The 18,958-nt window shown below is 40.3% G+C and overlaps 1 protein-coding gene across 30 annotated transcripts in view; it reads left to right on the plus strand.

Moving 5' to 3' along the window:
• The window catches only part of DTNA (dystrobrevin alpha), a 221,835-nt gene that overhangs the window by 192,771 nt on the left and 10,106 nt on the right, over nucleotides 1-18,958 (plus strand). For 17 of the 30 annotated variants that reach the window (XM_085572084.1, XM_085572079.1, XM_085572077.1 and 14 more), the window contains 8 exons: nucleotides 1,233-1,330; nucleotides 2,720-2,833; nucleotides 6,091-6,187; nucleotides 7,480-7,497; nucleotides 11,425-11,584; nucleotides 14,345-14,434; nucleotides 14,910-15,078; nucleotides 15,793-15,925. In XM_085572084.1, coding sequence (XP_085428210.1) covers nucleotides 1,233-1,330; nucleotides 2,720-2,833; nucleotides 6,091-6,187; nucleotides 7,480-7,497; nucleotides 11,425-11,584; nucleotides 14,345-14,434; nucleotides 14,910-15,078; nucleotides 15,793-15,925 — 879 coding nt within the window. The remainder of the gene's footprint in view (nucleotides 1-1,232; nucleotides 1,331-2,719; nucleotides 2,834-6,090; nucleotides 6,188-7,479; nucleotides 7,498-11,424; nucleotides 11,585-14,344; nucleotides 14,435-14,909; nucleotides 15,079-15,792; nucleotides 15,926-18,958) is intronic. The other 13 variants (XM_085572090.1, XM_085572095.1, XM_085572093.1 and 10 more) reach the window with 2 other exon arrangements.

Raw genomic sequence — 18,958 nt, forward strand, 5'->3', positions numbered from 1 at the left:
GTAGAGGCAGTGGGAATTTTTAAAGCTTTGCTGATAGTCATTCTGGATTTTAAGGAACCAAATATATTAATAACAGTGGGCATTCAGGATAAAGATCCTGCTTCCTCCTGTATGAGTGCTGATATCCACCAGCATGTATCAGTTCTTTATGCACTGGTCTGTTTCACTGCGGTTGATGTGTCATTGGGAAAATATATCCATAGCAGAAAAGATAGTATGTGGTTTGAGGGGAAACATACTGTCCTTTTCCTATGGACACTCCTAACCTTTGTTAGGCTATTGAAATGTATATTCATCCTTTTTGAGGGTCCACCTCCTGGCAGAGGAGGTGCCTGGCATGACATGAAATAGCACTCCAGACTTACACTTCACAGGGCTTTCTGTGGTGAGGGACCCTCATATCACAGCAGTAACTCAGCAGAGTATTTTTAAATTCTTGATTCTTTCACCTTGGAGTTAGAAATAAATGGGTATCTTTTATTGTTGTGAAACTTCAAAATGTCCTGTTCTGTATTGTGACTGTTACAATACTGAAATACAGGAGTGTGAACAAGGAAAACAATGATTGATTATTGCTGATGAATATGCAAAAATTGCATAGTCCAATGAAGCTGTAGTGAGCACTGCCTAGTTTGGTGAGAGACAAATTCTCAAATCATTTTACTGGTGGAAAAAAAAGATTTTGATGTACCTGAAGGACTGGGGAAAGAGGTTTCCTGAAGTATCATGAGAGCATATACAAAAACTTGGCCAAATGGGCCACACAGCTGGACTGAAAACTGAGCACTGCTTTCAAACTGAAAGTAAAACCGTGCTTTCAAGAGAGAGAAGCATCACTGCACTGGAAACTCATCTTGTTCTTCCTGGAGGCAGGTACTGGTTTTTGCTTCAGTGTGCTCCTCTTGTCTGTAGCATCAATATCTAGAGCCACATTACAGCAACTGCCTGCAGCAGTGTCATTGCCTTCTATAATTGGTTCAGAGGAAGCTGCGTGAAAAAGCAATGAATGACAGGATGGTAAACACTGAGTCTTATTTACTCTAGCACTTATTCTGCTTTTACTAGCAATGGTTCCATACTGGTATGAGCACAACATGAATGTGTTTTTTTTAGTGTAGGCAAGCTTGGTACTGCACTTTCTGTAAACAGATTTCACAGAACAGATCTGTGTTGAACTCATGGTGCATGCTGGCTAGTCCTCTTTCAATGCAGCCTTCTCTATTTTACAACAGCAGCCGAGTCAGCAGAGGGGGGCATCAGATATCTCCTTCACCATTGATGCAAACAAGCAACAAAGGCAGCTGATTGCAGAGCTTGAAAATAAAAACCGGTAAGGATCCACTAAGTACCTGGTTTTGTTCAGTCCCATATGTTACATATATGTTTGTTTCGTTTCTTAGCATTTTTTACCACCTGTACCTGTACAATGTGCTTATACAGGCACATATGTTTCCCCCTACAAAAAAAAACAGAGCACAAAAAGGTTCATACAATAGGATAAAGGCTCTGAAATCCATAGCCACCCCTTGTTTTCAGAAGCGTAATGTCCAATGACATGATATAATCATGGATACTTTACTGTTTGCAGCTGCTTTTTTTTAAGAGTTAGAAAAAAAAGTCTCTTCTGTTTCAAAACCGGATTAACTTTCAGTTGGATACTCAGTAGCACTATAACATGAAATGATAAAAGGATCAGTCACGCTTGTAATGTTATGCTCCCCTGCTTTTATTCAGGAAAAAGATGATTAAAGCTATTCAGAACACAGTCTGCCTGGGAGAGGTTTGCAGGAAGATTAGCAGCAAGTTAGGCTGCTGATCAAATGAGACAGAAGGTGCAGATGTGACCGAGACTGAGAGAGAGTGTCCAGGAGAAATAGGCCAGCCGGCTCAAAAAAGTAGTGATGGCTGTTTGTTAACAGCAGAGAACCTGGCCTGGGTACCAGACTGCCTGATGCCATGAAACACATGGCAGCAGAGCTCTGCTCTTAGTGCCGGACCATAAAACAGAGGCTAGCCCAGGCCAGATGGTTTCCTGTTCCAAAGTCTTCACTGCCTTCTGTCACCATGTAATGAGCACCACCAGCTCCAGTCTTGATTTGCCTTTCATAGTTCAAGGCTGCCTCCTGACCGTCTGCTTCCAGCACATTGTGAAGAAGAGACAAAATTCACAAAGGTTTCAACCTTCTGCTGTGAAGCTTTGTATTAGCCTTTTGACAGCACTCCAGAGCTCACAAGGCAGTCCTAAGAAGTCTTGTTAAAGTGCTGTTCTGTGAATTGTCAACTGCTCTCACATCTCTGTTTCCATTAAAAGTATTTTAGGGGCTGAATATTTTCTCTGATTCTCCACAATGTCCAGAAAGGTTACTTGAAATTTTTTTTTAAAGTTCATGAGGTGCTGGAAATGTTCGTGGTGAACAATTAAAAGGGAGCAGTTCAGTCAAGCATAGAGCTATTTTATGTCTACCTGTGTTTTTGGGGGGGGTGTTTGAAGAATGATTTCCCTTTATGGCAAAATCCTAAGAGTTTATTCAGAAAATAGCCAGAGCCCTCTCCCATTGCTGAGGGCTTCTTCGGTTGGCTGCAAACAAGTCATTTTATGTACATCTTCATTGATTAAAAGCTAAATACAGTAATACTTTTTCACCTCTTGCAATGTCCAGGGAGCTGGTTTTGTGGGAAATTACTTACTTATGGTCTTCTGCTTGTTCTCCTCCCCAAGAGAAATCCTACAGGAGATCCAGAGGCTGCGACTTGAACACGAGCAAGCATCTCAGCCCACACCAGAGAAGGCCCAACAAAATCCCACTCTCCTTGCAGAGCTCCGGCTCCTGAGGTAAGTCCACAGCAGTAAAACCTCTGGCCTTGACAGAGGCCAAACCAGTCATTGTCAGTAAGAGAAGAAGTAAAAGATAAGCCTGGTTTTAGAGGCTTTTTAAAATAAGTCAGCCAATGTGTATTTTATAGTCATTTTTGGTGCAGCCCATTGTCCTAGAAGTGATTAAGCTTATGCTTGAAACTGTGTGCATGAGAAATCCCACGTATTACTCCTCTGCATTAAATTAAGCATATGCATTAGTATTTGCAGAGTTAGGCCCTTAGGTCATTTGGAACAGGTCCCCACAGCCTGGTCCAAATGCCATTAATTATATGGGAAAAAATGTTCAGAACAAATGCCTTTAGAAAGATTTCTAGTTTATGCTAAAGAAAATTAAGAACTACATGAAAATATATCCAGAATTAGATGTTAATCTTTGGAAATTTCCCCCATGTGTTGAACTCTAGGGAGAGGTCAGTTCCCTTCATGGTGCAAAACCAGGCTACAGAATGATCCTCCTTGTCATTTGGTGGGGTGAAGAGTAATGTCATCTGCTGCTGCTGAAGATTTAGAGGATCCTTCCTCCAGTTATCCCACCAAGCTAAAAACATTAATATGGATGTGACTGCATGTTAGTTATGATACTCTACATAGATTTACTAATTTCCATGTATATCACATTGAAGAAGTACAATTATCATTGACCCAGATCCATAGGCTCCCTGGAAGTCTTGAAGTGCACGTTGTGAGGGCCAGACAGAGAATCCAATAAGAACTATTCAAAATGCTCTGTATGAATAGAAATGAAAGTGTAAGCACTTTCTTTCCAGTGAAACAATGCTAGATTGCTCTGCCCTCTGATTAAAGAACATTTCTTGCTGCTTAGCTGCTCCTCACACAGCTTATATTTTAGGGGCCTGATGCATATCCAAAGGAAATTACTATAAACTGTGCTAAATTTTTTTCTTTACAAATACTTGATAGTTTCATTATGAAGTTTCCACACAAAAAATATTTTTTCTGATTCACAAATCATTATTTTGGCTTTCCAATCTAAATACAAATTAGCTTCTTCATTTCCATTAGTGATTTTAATGTGTAATTATTTCTAGAGATGTACAGGCAAGTGACATTGTGTGAGGCATATAACACTGACTGTCATGAAAACATGTACACTGTAAAATATACCAATAATGTAGCTCTTGTCCATCAAACTGAAAGTCCATTTTCATCAGGTTTAGGAAATCAGTTTTCTATGTAGTTGATCAGTAGAATTCATTATACTTAAAAAAACAAAAAGGAATGTTTGTGCAGTATTGGCAGGCTGACTACTTAACTTTTATCTCTTTTCAATTTTGCTACACATATTAAAGCATAATACCCTTATTTTAATTCCTTGATATGCGATGTCCTTAGGGCAGTGTTACTGAATTCGTCACCTATTCCTCACCCTGATTTAATATGCAATGTGAGAATTATAAAATAACTTTTAATCTCTGGGTCTGAACTGCTTTGCATTCCTTCTGAAATGTTCACCATTTGAAAGGCAAAAGTCTTAACTTTGGATTTACTGGGGAATTTTGACACCACCTCGAATTCCTAGACACTCGAGATGGCACAAGGCTGTTCTTATATGTAAAACATCAGGACCCACGGTAGCAGCCCCAATTTATGTCTGTTACCCTGCTGATTTTTCAGGCTTGAAACACATAGGGCTGTAGAGCAATTTAGTTCACACAGTATTAAGAAATGCTGGGATCTGTAAATCATGTTGTGGGTACCTGTCCCAGCATCTTTCACAAGCTGCTGTAGTGTGGCACTCAACTGAAGCAAGGTCTTGAACACAACACTCCTTCACATTATCAGTACTGTCTTGGAGACAGATTGGAAAACCCCTTACTTACAAGAATTTGCTCTGGAGTACAGCAGGAGAAAAACCTCAGAGGAGTAGTCTGTACAGTGCACACTGCTTAGATCCTCTCTCCCTATGGAATGAATCTAAAACTCAGCAGAGCTCTGTACTAGGAGCTGCCACTCAGAATTACACAAACCTTATTTTTATTAAATAATGAACTCTGCTGCCTTTGCAGAGTTCATAGCATTTCCAACCATTACCTGTCCAGAAAAGAAAAGCCAACACAGGCATTTTGTAGCAGGAAATAGATCAATCTTTCAGAGGAGTAAATGCAACCTGGCAGTGTTACTATATGATCCTATTATATAGGTGAGGGATAGCACACATGAGCAGTCCTGTAGAAATCAATGTTGACTATATCTGTAGTTGCTCACTTAGAGTGAAGGTTCAAAATCAGGGTTTCATATTGCCCTAAATACAGGAAATGTGCTTAAGTCTTGTTGGTTCCAGTGCTTTTCCATTTAGGATTAAATTGTCATATTTTCTAGGTAGTACAAGGCTAACAATGTACTGTTTGTACATTATTTCATTATTTGCAATGCAGTAGAGTATAAAATATATGTATATTTTTCAGTAGTAATGTTAATTATATCATAACTTACAGGATGCAACAATTTGATTTTGTTTGTATGTGGGGACCTCCCACAATTTAGTGGTTTAAAATGTGCAAGTGCTGTTCCCCCATCCTGTGCAGTGGAACAGTGCAGAATCAAAGCTGTTCAGATTTATGGGGGCACAGAGAGACTGTCACACTTAGAGTGGCTCAGTATTCACACTGTCACACAACAGCACTGGACTCCGAGTGCAAAGAGCTAATGTCAAGCAGTTATATCTGTACTATGTCATAGTCTTCCTCTTGCTTTCAGGAAAAAAAACAGAAACAAAAGCATATCACTGTGGGTTTTTGTCTGTATTTCTGAACTCTCTTAGCTTCTCTCATATCTCACTGTGTTCAATGCCCTTCCTGTAATTTCCTGTCCTTCAGGCCATGTCTTTAATTTCTCCTGACAGCTAGTGAGGTTATTGACTAGAGAGTTCCAAAGCTAAAATTGCCAGGCATTTGCACAAGGGAATATAACCCAAGCTTGTTTGAACCTCATTTGTTCTTTGAAGAAGGGTCTGTGTCAGTGTCTGTCTTTTCCCTAATCACTGTTCAGTCCTATGAGGATTCCCAGTGAGAAGGAACTCCCTAGCCTTCACACAGGCACATTTCTAAACCCTGTGCTGAATTCATTCAGTGTGGTTGCTTTCCTGTGGTCTGTAGGCATGTGTCCCCATAGTAGGGCTGGCAAAATGCTGCAGTTGAAAGCTGCTGCTGCTGTTGGGGGGTAAGCTCTGATCAGGTCTCCTTGTTTCTCAGACAGCGGAAGGATGAGCTGGAACAGAGAATGTCTGCTCTCCAGGAAAGCAGAAGGGAGCTGATGGTTCAGTTAGAAGGCCTCATGAAACTGCTGAAGGTAAGGAGCTCCACCTGGTACTACCAAGGAAAACACAAAGTGAAGCGAGAGAGGTGAGAGAGGATATGTAACCACAGAATTCTGCAGAACCTGACTGTTTCTACCCACAAAATTTGGCTGTATTTCTCTCCCTTTTTATGTTTTTCCTTGGTATTTTAATTCAGGGGTTTCAGATTATTCTCAGATGATGTCATTCCTGTAGCAGTACTGCATCACAGCACTGTCACCTGCTGCTAGGAGGAGTAAGAAAAAGAAAAGAAACTGACATGTAAAACAAGTTAACTATTAGCTGTAAGGAAAAAACCTCAGCACTGTACACTATTATTCACTGCAGCTGACAGTATAGAATCACTAGGCTTTAAACTTTAACTTTGCTCTTAAATTAAAGTTTCTTTAATTTAGTCAGTTGCTGGTTCTGTCAGATGAGTCATTTGACAACCACATCTACCTCTCTCTGCTCAGAGATGCTTTCCCTACAGCACTTGTTTCATTTTCCCAGATGCAGAAGCAGGCCCTTGTTAGACAAATGGAATATGTCTCAACAGAGGAGCTCAGTTAAGAACCAAAAAGCATGCACATTTTTAAAGACAGACTAGGGTGAGGTGGAAGATGTGTTTTTATTTGCAGCCTTATTTTACCTGATGTGCTTCAGGACAGATGATGCCACAAATTCACATTGGAAGAAAGCGCCCTGAGTAGCACAGGAGTCTCTTTAGTTGTTTCCTATGGCAGGTCAAATGAGTTCATAGAAATTCAGTGCAACTTGGGTCAAATATGGCTCACATAAGAGCAGAAGGAATTCCACTGAAATCCATAGAGCAACATGCCTCCATTTAGATGCATCATACACTTATTTAAATCCATTTGTATCAAAGGATGAGTTTGTCACCTTATGTCACTTGCCCCTCCTTAGACACAGGCTTTGAGGCCACAGTGTACGAATTGGTGGCAGCAGAACCGACTGCAGGACCAGCAGATTTTTGGGAGCTGGAGCCAGGCAGGATATTTTTCGTTCTACCCATGAAATGCTGCAGTGCCACAACCAGCAGTGAAGGCTGTCTGCTGCTAGTCACTGCCTGGACAGAGAAAATTTGGTAGGAAATTACAGCAGCTTTCTGCACACTTTGCACTGTTCTGGTGTTTCAAAGTGTGCAAAGGTGGGACCTTAACCTAGTCTCATATCTTCAACCACATCAATTGCACCTTTAACCCTGTGCTCCAAATTTGGCTTTGTTTTCTGCTCTTCACTGACATCCTGGCTCATCTCATGTGCTGATCCTCTTTTTCTTTAGGAAGAAGAATTGAAACAGGTAGCAAGTTACCTTCTATTTGGATGCCCCACTAACTCCTAAATGGAATTGTGTTCCTGTGATTTGTGTTATTCCTGTGTGTGTGTTCTTTTGACCAAAATTAATATTTTGCAGTTCTTTCCCACATTAGTGTCTTGGAGCAAATTTCACAATGAAACAGTGCTCTAGAAAGTGAGCTATAGCTACAAGGAATCTTTTCCTAACTCCTCTAAATTAAAACATGTAAGGTATAAAAACCACACCTCAAATGTAGTGAAACCAATCTAGAATATGAATTCAATAGATAACATTTTGAAAATGTAATGAGAAATCTTGTACTTTCAAGAAAAACATAACTGAGCTGAAATTAGACAAGGGCAATAAGTTTGAAAGCTCATTTTATCCAGAAAGTCGGGGCGTAGTGTGCACATCTTTAAAAGTCAGCATTGATGCTAACAGTGCCATGAGTCTTCAGGGAAATACATGTTTTCTGCAACCTCGGTCAAAAAGAGGAAGTATTTACATTAATAATAGTAAATTTTAGGAGATTTAATTGTTTCGGAGATTTTTAGTATTGTAATGGATCTTGGAAATATATTAGGCTTAAAAAAAAGGTACCTTTCAGAGAGCATTCTGATTTATGAGTTCAATAAAAGTGTTTCATTATAACAAAACGCACTTCCTCCTGCTTTCATCAGCAGAAGTGCAGTCACAAGTCTGATGTGTTCTGTCTGTGATACAGCATGCAGAGTTCATAGGTAATGCCCACCTTTGTAAAACCAACATTTGGCTAATTTTTGTAGAGTTGCACTCAAAAATATAAATCTGCCCTAATACCACCTCCGTGTAAGGGCTGTCTTTTTTGATTCTGAAGATCTGTTCGCAAAAGAGAAGCTTCCAGTGTGGCAGGAGTTACCTTGTCATATAAAATGTGCACTGGACAGTGTAAGTGAAAGCACATTTTCAGGCTGCTATGAGGTATTTTTATGACATTTTTTTCCCAAGAGTAATAGCCTCACTGAATACCAGGTGGTGATGCTAAAGAATTACTCTCACCATTTCCATTTAATGATTCCCCATTATGCTATGCTATTTCATGATCTGTTGAGAGAAACAGGATTAAATTAATTTCTGGAGGAATTCAATTGGAATGAGCAACCTGGCAATTCATCTAAAACTTATGAATTATCTATTTCTCCATTGCCCTTCCTTGAGAAAGGATAATGAGTTCTTTACATCCCTGTCATTTGATGAGGCTGTGTGATTTCTCCATATGTCATCCCAGCTCAGTCCCAGCAGAGGGAGCAATGGGCTAAAACTCCTGTAAAGCCAGTTCTCATTTCAAGCATTTTATGTTAGGCATGCATGACACTTGATAGTGGGGAGGTTTCCTGTCTAGCAAGAGTTAAGAGCTGTAGCAGTTTGACTAGGGGTGGTGAATTAAATAAAATACCTGAAAATTTTCCTGGGAGGCATGAGAACACTGATAAGTACAACCAAGTACAACACAAGAAGCTGAAGCCATCCAAATATCCACAGTGGCTGTGGTAGCTCCCCTTTCAGCATGCTTTAATCCTTAGTTGGTAGAGCTGTCAAGGTTTGGGAGCAATTCAGTGCTTGTCTTTTTTGCTGTCCTTACCAAGAAGTTACGACTGGCTGTCATAGCAGATTTCAGACCATTAGGTCCAGCCTTTGAAAACCACAATTCTCCTGATAACCTCTAAGCAGGAATCTGATCCTAATACATTTCATTCCCACAAATGTGGGCTGAGGTGGATCTAAATTAGTAAAATATATTGAGTTTTCACCTCTCTGAAATCAGGCATTCCCTAATATCCTCCTATTTTAACTTGCTGTTCATCAGTTCCATCTCATACTGCCCAAATAGTATAAAAAGTGAGGAGGTTTTTTCTGGAAAAGGAACTCTGAATGCTTCATCTTCCTGTGCTTCTCAAACATTTTGTGTTTATCACAAGCACAAGATCTCAGTCGTAGCTGCAGAGCAGACAGAGGGTAAGCACTGGGTGTGCAGCAGTTTCCACATCTCCTAAGGGAAAATTCCAGCCCAGAAGTACTGGCGGGCATCTGTTATTTTTAGTAAATGAAGTTCATTCCTGAATATGACTTGATGGCATGAAGCAAATTTTGTCCATTTTTTTCCTCATCTTTCCCTGAAAGTTCTGTTGTTGATGTTCCCAGAATAGAGATCAAAGGCAAAAGGGCGCTAAGGAAAAAAGCAAGAAAAAAAGGGCACTTTTCTTTCAGAGAGCTGAGAACCACAAATTCTTTTGCAAATGTGTTTCAGTGAGGATGAAATGTGCTCTGTCAGGGCATGAAAGAAGAAAGCTGTAGATCCTAGGTGCCCTGCCTGATGTGCAGGGGTTGTGACTAACAAGGACCTTGGAGTATCTCTAAGTTGCTCTGGGCCCTTCCTCTGGAGGACTAAATATCTCCATTTCTTCTGGAGCTAGTGTAGATGATTCTAGAAACAGGAGAGCATCTGGACTTTATGTATTCAATTTGCCTTTTACATCCATCATGTAAATGTTCCAAAACCAATAATTAAAGAAATTATAACTATCAAGTCCTCCATTCTTCCATCAGTAATGCACTTATTTCTCATAAAACTAATATACCCTTGATTAGTTTCAGGTGATAATGTCTCTTAGAAAGGGGTGATAGGATAGAAGAACAAATAGCTTAATATTCTGATACATTATTTATGGTCCAGGTCAGGAATTTATAAAAGTCTCAAGAACAATGCTGCACTTAACCTGCAATGGCCTGTCTTTCTTAGAACATATTTGCCAAACATAATCAGAGCTGCAGTGGCTACCAATACCAGAGTCGAAATAAATGCCATGAGAAGAATTAAGAAATCCTCCTGTATTTTTAAATAAAGCCAAGATAAGGGAAAAACCACCTCTCCAGTCACTTTTGACTAAAAACAACCTGGAGCTTGTGTTGCAGTTCCCCTTTAAAAGCACTCAAGCAGCCTCCATCCTTAGCATCTGCTAAACACTGGGTTTCAAAAGCCACGTGCAGTTTCGTGTGGGCTCCAGCATTAGTTTTCTCTTAATGGATACAGGTTGCCAGGACTTTGAAACAGAGGGCGAGAAGAGTGCCGTGTCTCTTGGTATCATTCACCTAGCTGCATTAGTAAAAATTGCAGTTTTGTAAAGTCTGCTTGAATTTCTGCTAAGTGATCCTAACTGTGTGGTGCTAACAGCATGACATTTATATAACTGGTGTTAAAACGTTTTCACTTCCAGCAGCTGAACCCATAGCAGGAATTTATATTGCCCTATCCCCACAGTGTTTTGGGAGTGTCTGAGTATGTGGAGCAGATAATTTAATAGTGGCTTAAATAGTTCTCTAGCTCCAAATAAAAAGCAGAAATGTGTGTTATTTATTGCAAGTGTCAGACTTTATGTGACTGAGAGGCTGCATGTACCATGAACTTGTCCTGCGGGGAGGTGGAGGGCAGGGCTGTGATCAGCTCTTGTGTCAGGGCTTTGCTGAAAGGGGCTGCTCCAGTCCCTTGCCTGGGCTGAAAGCCATGCTGGTACCAGCAGCTCTCCCCTTCTCACAGCCAGAATGGGTTACAGTTTAGCAGGCATGCCTGTGAGCTGGGGGAGTGAAAGGGGAGAGGGCAGAGAGGTCTGCAGTGTGGTCTTGATTAACTTGGATTTTTTTTTATTTAGCTGCCTGACATTTTCCCATGCTTGAAGGAAGTCAGATCTTGACTCATATTTTCCTGCTTACTGTTTCTCTAAACAGAAGCCTTGCTGTCAACTAACAACTGACTTTGGATTATTTCTCCTAGCAAAATTAACATTACCCAACTGATCGACAAAGAGCACGATGCCTTTAAGCTGAGGGATGGGTGACCAGGACAGCGTGCAGGCTCTTGCAAAGCCCCTGTTTAACCCCTTGATTGTTTTGCAGACGCAGGGGGCAGGCTCCCCGCGCTCCTCGCCCAGCCACACCATCAGCCGGCCCATTCCCATGCCCATCAGGTCTGCCTCTGCCTGCTCCACCCCGACCCACGCACCGCAGGACTCTCTGACCGGGGTGGGAGGAGATGTGCAGGAAGCCTTTGCACAAAGTAAGTCCCGCTAACAGCTTGTCCGAGGCACTTGGAGACTGAAGAATCATTATTTCTTTTGGTTACTGACTTAATGTACTTGACCTTCTGAGTTGCATGCAATAAAACGAAACAAAAAATATCTGTGACAGCTGCATTTTGCCATTGAAAATCAACTTTGTCAGCCGTCAAAGCAAGCTGTCAAAGCAAGCAGGTAAGCAGAAACTGGACAATGGTGTCAATTAATGGAGCTTAGGGTAAGAAGGAATTTTGATGCAAGAGGGTGAGAACAGTTATCACTGCTCTGTTAACCAGGAAAATTACTATTGACCTCAGCAGGCATTGTCAGTGTGTTTTAAATAAAGACTTTGCTAGAAGTAAATTATATTATCATAGAATTAGGTGGAAAGGGCTTTTGTAAGTCACTGTGTCCTTCTGCCCCAAGAAAGAGGTCTTCAAAGTGAGATCAAACTATTCAGGATCTTTACCAGTTGTGCTCTGGATGGTTTCTGTCACTCATTTTCTCTGTTGCAGTGTTTCACTATCCTTACTGTGTAAATTCCTTGTCCTTCTATCTGATCGGAACATCCCTTAATGCAACTTATGACTGTTGTCCCTTGTCTTTTTGCTTTGGGCCTGAGAAGGATCCAGTTAGACTAGACAGGAATCAAGTCTGAAAGTCTTGGTGAACCCTTTTCTTGCATTTCCAGAAAACTCATCACCTTCCCACTCTTTTTTCAAGTAAGAATAAAATTTAAAGTGTTTTGAATTTCTAAGGCCAGAAATTAAATTATTCTGTTGAATAACATTGAAAGCAAGTAGTCTCTGTTATCTAAATAAAGAAACAGTCCTTATTTTTTAAATCTTCTCTCTCTAAAATATTTGCATAATTGCAATTCTATGATCTGAATGAGTTTTTTCCCTCTTTCCCCAACCCAAATTAAACATAAGTTTAAATGTAAGCTCAGAATTTCCTCTGGTACAGTGGAAGCTTCTTCCCAGGAACCTAGTTCAGCCCTCTCAAGCACCCTTCTCCTTGATTTTCCTGTAAATTGTGTCTTTGTGTGTATTTTTGGACAAGGTTGGATCTGTAATGTAATCAGGAACTTTCTCCTAAAGCACTGGTCAATTCAAGTATTGAACATAGGCAGAGTTCCTGGTCCCAGCATAATGAGTTGCTGCTAATAGCATTTTCTGTGGCAAAAGAAAAACAGGCAATATGTTTTCCTTTTTTTCTGCTATGAGAAAAATCAAGACAGGCAAAAATATGGAGCCCTAGCTCCTATGTTGTAATGGACAGCTTCTTCTAGAGTTAAGAGTAAGATAAATAATGTAGTGGCCACAATAAAATATTCTTAAACAATGCTAAGTCTGCCTCAGGCAAATGCATTTTAAGTGTAAAAATGTGTTCTGTTCAAGATCAAAAGCAATATAAGAAGTTATGTGATCACATTTTAAAGCTTCTGCATTTGATAAATATCTAGGTTTGTGTCATTATTTACTGTAAGCTCTGGATGGGAAGGTCAAACCCAAAGAACTTGAAGCCAGCATTCTGTCACATCTTGACATATGACTTTGTGAGGGGGTTGGGCTGAGATTTATGTCTCCATTCTCTGCTGCACCAACAGAGATCTGCCTATATACACATAATGTAGAAAAGCCATGGTTAAAGGATGTTTTCTCTTCATTGTTTCCATTTCTCTTTCACAGCATTTGCAATATTTCAGAGGCACAAATTTGGGAAGACTTTAGAGAGGGAGTGGTTGTCTGTGTGTTTGTAAGAGTTTAACTACTAAAATTTACATTCCAGTAACTATTTGCTAATGTATAAATTTAAAAAAAACCTCTTTAGGATTTGAGAAACTTTTTCAAATGTATTGGTTTGCATTCAGCGAGTTTTAAAAAATCTACAGTAGCCTATTCCTGTTGCATTTGGAAGACTGGCAATTCTGTGGAATATATTGATCATTCAGCTATTCAACAATAGTATCTATGTTCAGGGTTTGAGGGACTTAAGCACACAGACCCCTCCTAAGGAAGGAGTATTCCATGTAGCTCACAAGAATCTCTCATGATTTATGGTTAAGGGAATACTGCCAGGTTCAGCAGGGAAACACTTCTAGATGCATTATTAGAAAGAGTTTAAAAGCAGCCTCGGGCTATTTAGAGAAGCAGTTGTGCTTCCTTTATTAAAAAAAGGAAGGAGGGCTGTGGGGGGAGAGAGAGACAGTAAATTATAGAATATGCAAGAAAATCCTTGAGCTACAGGAGAGGCTGAGAGGGAGCAGAGAAAATAAATCCATACATACAGTCTTGATGAGGGATGAGGTCAAGTGTGTTTCTTCAACATTTGCCATAATTATCTGGCAAATATCTGGCAATAATGGCATCATTAAGCTGAGCTGTGGGAACTTAGAGAAAACACCTCATTTCTTCCCTCCTCCCCCACAGGCACTGTAAATGAGTTCACGCTGGATTTAATCCTCCAGGCCTGGTCTGCTGGTGTCACCAGACAAATGCAAGCTTGATGGCAATGAATAATCTCCACATATCTGGCATTGTGGTTAAATGAAGCATGAGGGTAGGCTTCTGCTTTTGCATACAGCATAAGTAAATGAGGCCGTTCTGCAGAGATCTCTTCTGCATGTGCCTCTCGCAAGGACTTTGATACCCTGAATTATCACAATGACAGCTTTCAGCAGGGTCAAAACTGCTTTCAACAGTAAAACATATGTCATGTGAATAATAGTTACACTGTGCTTTGTCCATCTCTTGCTTCAGGTGCAAAACGAAACTTAAGAAATGATTTGCTGGTGGCAGCAGATTCAATCACCAACACCATGTCTTCTTTGGTGAAAGAACTAAATTCTGGTGAGTGAGGCTTACGAGGGGGAATAGTCACCACAGTGACAATTCACATTTGTAGGGAAAAAATAGGAGGTAGGAAGATACATATCTTCAAAAATGTTTATGCTTTTGTTAAAAAAATCCCTAAGCAACAGCGTCTGGAACTCAGCAGTTCTCAAAGCCATGGATGTAGAGGTGCAGTTGGATACAGTGAAAAATTTGTCTGTGATTCCACATAGAGTGGAATTTCACTCTCAAGAAATCAGATTTAGCATAGATCATACAGGACATGTTGTAAAATAGCCTACCTAATAACTGAGATAAGCAAAATTTTCAGTATTTGGTCCAAGAAGGAAACTATAAGCTTTGCCAATATAAGTGGAATATGCTTTTAATCACTATGAGGAGGTGGCATTCTCGGTTGGAGAGGCAAAGAAATGCTTAAAGAAATAGGCACATATACGTTTGTGAAAGTTAAATGGGACTTTTTGCTTCACAGAAGTGGGCAGCGAGACAGAGAGCAATGTGGATTCTGAGTTTGGACGGACTCATTTTGATGATCTGGTTCCATCCCCGACGTCTGAGAAGGCTTTCCTGGCGCAGATCCACGCCCGGAAGCCGGGGTACATCCACAGCGCTGCTGCCACCGGCTCCATGCGCAGCGACATGTGGGTACCTGCCTGACACCCCTTCCTCATCTCATCCTTCTTCCTCTGAAAGCACTGTGCATCACACAGTATTTCCTCTCCCTCTCAATTATTTGAGAAAGAAAGAAAGAAAAAAAAAAGCGTAAATCCAAGTGCTTCCTGGTTACATAGTAGTGGGCTCTGTAAACAATAAAGCCTGGAACTTAGGACTCCCTCAGGAGTGAGCTGTCTCACATCCAGCCTGGAACATTCAGGCAGCATGGAGGCTGTGGGACAGCTGTTTTCCCAAACATGCCCTGCAATCCCATTCCCTATTTATCCAGACTGAGAGACCTGCTAGGGCTCACTGGAAAAGGAGAAATGTGTAAATGGAAAAGCAGAATGCATTGACCTACTCAATTGATGAAGAAACAGATTGATTTTTACAACCTGGTCTTTCCTTTTGGAGACAATAGACATCTTTCTAGTTATTTTTAGTTCAGCCTCTTTGTATGAAGTTATTGAGAACTTTTGTTACTCATTTCCTTAGGGGAGTGCCTTCAGCAGAATATGCCCTTTGGTGTACTTCATGAGAGAGGGAAATAACAGAAGTGTTCTCCACTGCCAGGAAAATACTAACTGGTGGAGCATATGGCTAAAGTATCCCACAGTCCTCACAGATTACAATAAGGGGAAGTTTTATTGGCTCTGAATGTCATTCATCTTAGGAGGCTATTTATTAATAATTATCTTTAGGGTTACAGAAGATGGAGACCCTTATGTCAGAGCAGATGATGAAAATTACGAGAATGACTCTGTGCGCCAGCTGGAGAATGAACTGAAAATGGAGGAGTACCTGAAGCAGAAGCTGCAGGATGAGGCGTACCAGGTGGGAAAGGACACCAACTGCCCATGTTTCTCCATAAGTGAGAAAGGATCATGGCCCTCAGGTGCCCAGTGCCATCTGACCAGCCCTGGCCTCTGGAGTGTGATCTCTTCTGGGTTACCAGAGCAGCCACTTTCCAAAACTTGCTGCCTCCCTCACACAGACACAGATGCATCCAGCCTTTGTGCCTATCCAAGAAGACCACACTGCCTGAGGCACACAGCAGTGGCCCATATGCGTAGCAGGGAAGCAGGTGGGACAGAACTGCCTTTGGGCTTGTTCTCTGCCCATGCCTGCCATGTCACTTAGAGCTCATTCCCCACTACCACAGGTGCTGCTTGGTGGTGTCAAGATGACCTGCTATTTTCATATCTTTTTTTTTTTTTATCTCCAATCACAAGAAACATTCATAAGGTTTCTCCAGTGTGAATTGAAGCTCAGGTGCAGTCTGTGTGTTACTGTCATTGCCAGAATCTGTAGGTACAGAAAAGGGTCTGGAACAAATTGTATCCCAGAGCACCAAGTATTCAACAAGCATCTGGTGCAGAGAAGCCTGGCGATTTGTTATTAAACACCCCCCTGAGGAAGCTCTCAAAAGGCATTTGTTTAAGAGTCTGAGCAAAGCAAATATGCCAGGGGGAGCTGGAATTCTGTAGATGCCCATATTTGCATCATGGTCTCCAATTCTACCTGGTGTTGCAGATTATTGCCAGATTATTGTTTTCAGTTATTCTAACTTGGAATATCTGAATATAAAATAGATTTCTTCTTATAAAGTCAGAAGCAGTGTCAATAAGAGGGAAAACCTAGTTCAGTTATTTAGGAGCAGAGCTGAAACAGGCAAAAACAACTTTGTTTCTACATAGTGATCAGCTCAAATTTGGACCTCACCCCTCAAGAACATATTAAATGGGGTACAGTAACTAAATTAGACATGTTCTGAGAGACCAGATGTCTGCAAATGAGGTTCAAAATCACTTTATGGGCAGCAATTCTTTATACTGCTAATTTCTAGGAGCTAATAAAATCTAACCTTCTTTTCTGGTAATTTTCTGGTAATGTTCAGTGCTGGTCACTTTGGAGACAATCTATGTCTGACAGGCTTGACTCGTAATGAAGATTTGCTGCTCTTTTGGTCTTCTTTTCTGTAAAGCTGGTAGGATATATTAGTCTTTTAAAAGTTCATTGAGTCTTGTCAAAATTTGAGGTAACTTTGAGGTTATTGTTGATGTAGACCTGCTTCATGCCTGTGGTAGGTTGCCAAATTTCATTTAATTGCAGAGGTCTTTAAGGACATGACAAAAGGAGCAGGATTGTTATAGATCATTTATTAAGGCAACAGCAGGTGACATAGGGGGAATTGTCAGAACTTTTTATCCAAGATAAGACTTGTCAAAAATCACAGCATTTAAACTTCTGAACAGGATGAACAGCTACTGCTGATTTAATGAAACATATTTGTCAGTTTAGAGAAGGGGTGCCTAAGTAGTCACAGCTATCAGGCACCAAATAGTAAATGTTATTCTTGCTGGTAAAAATTTCATGTTCTTCAGAAAGAACAAACAAACCAGTTTGACTGTATTTTGATTACAGTATGGAAGTGCAATATATGGCAACAGTGTTACTTGAGTTTCACAAGTTACAACAGTATTATATACATGCATAAAATTCAATATGTATGTGCACGAGAAATAAGGGCAGGAGAAGTTATGGATGTCATTTGATGGCACTGGGTGTTACTTTTGCTTCAGTCAAAATAATTTTTCTGCTGTTTTCCACCAACATTCCCAGGAGAAAGGAAGGAAATCTTCTCCCTATTAACATCAGAATAAAACTCCTGAATTTAGGTAGGCCAAGACTACACATGAGTGAAGTTTATTCCCCGTTGTTTTACATTACTTGTTTCCACCAGGGGACAAAAACAGACAAAAAACCCAACACACATACACACACACTCCCCTGGCCAAAAAAATATGTCAAAAATATATTCACTGAGGGAACAGAGAGTTCTCATTCTAGACAAGTTCTGCTTAACAGCATTTTCTCAGAAGTTTCATGATGTACTTTACTGTCTGTGAGACTGTCAGCTCCTATCAGGCAGTGATTTGACAGTAGTGACTTGTAAGTAGAATCTATTTTTAGTTAATACTACAGCCCCAAAACATGTAATGGCAATGCCTGAGAAGTCCTTCCCAGTATGAGTGATGCCATTTAAATTAGGGAATGGCTTTAAAGGAAGCAAGAAAAGTATTAAGTTAATAGGGACTACTAAAAGGATTAGGAGCTGGTTGGAGAGTGTCATATATTGGCCCCGAGACATGTGCTTTGGCACTAGTTGTTCTCTGCAATTTGCTGTTTATTTGTGGTATTTCGCTCTTCTATCCCTTCTTCTGTTAATATCACTGAGTATTCTAAAAAAGCCACAGCTTACTATTGGAAAAACACAGGAAAATTGGAAAATTTCTGTTTAGGGTATGCTGTTGAACAGAGGCCAGGTCAACTATGCTCATTTGCATCAAACCATTGGAATTTATAACAAGCAGTTTTACTGTTTGTACTCACATATACACTGCATTCATCTGGATTGCCAAAGAAAGCCAGAAGCTGTAGCTATCGTAATGCAATTGTCAGCTGAAAAAATCTGCAAGGAGGAACTCCTACTGAGGGTGCAGAATGGTCACCTCAGTAACAATCTGGTAACCATTTTTATGCTATTAAATGTCTCACTTTGTGTAAAATCAGCACATTTAGAAAAACATGTAGATGTAGTGTAGCATGAAAGATGGTTGGCCCAAACCCACTCTTGTTATTTTGTGTCACCTTGTGTCCAAGAAAGATTTTTGTACTGAACTCTAAATTACTATTAAAAAACTAAGATACATAGGGAAATCAGGGACAGGAAACCTTAGAGGAGGCTTCTTTCTGTCTTTTTTTTTTTTTTTTTTTTTTTTTTTAAGCATGTTGTAAATAACAAGTATCTGTATCAGAAAAAAACCCAAACACATTTAATGCACAAGTGTAAATGCTAACAGCGTG

Source organism: Lonchura striata, chromosome 2 (assembly GCF_050655825.1).
Source record: "Lonchura striata isolate lonStrDom1 chromosome 2, ASM5065582v1, whole genome shotgun sequence".
Lineage (NCBI taxonomy): Eukaryota > Metazoa > Chordata > Aves > Passeriformes > Estrildidae > Lonchura > Lonchura striata.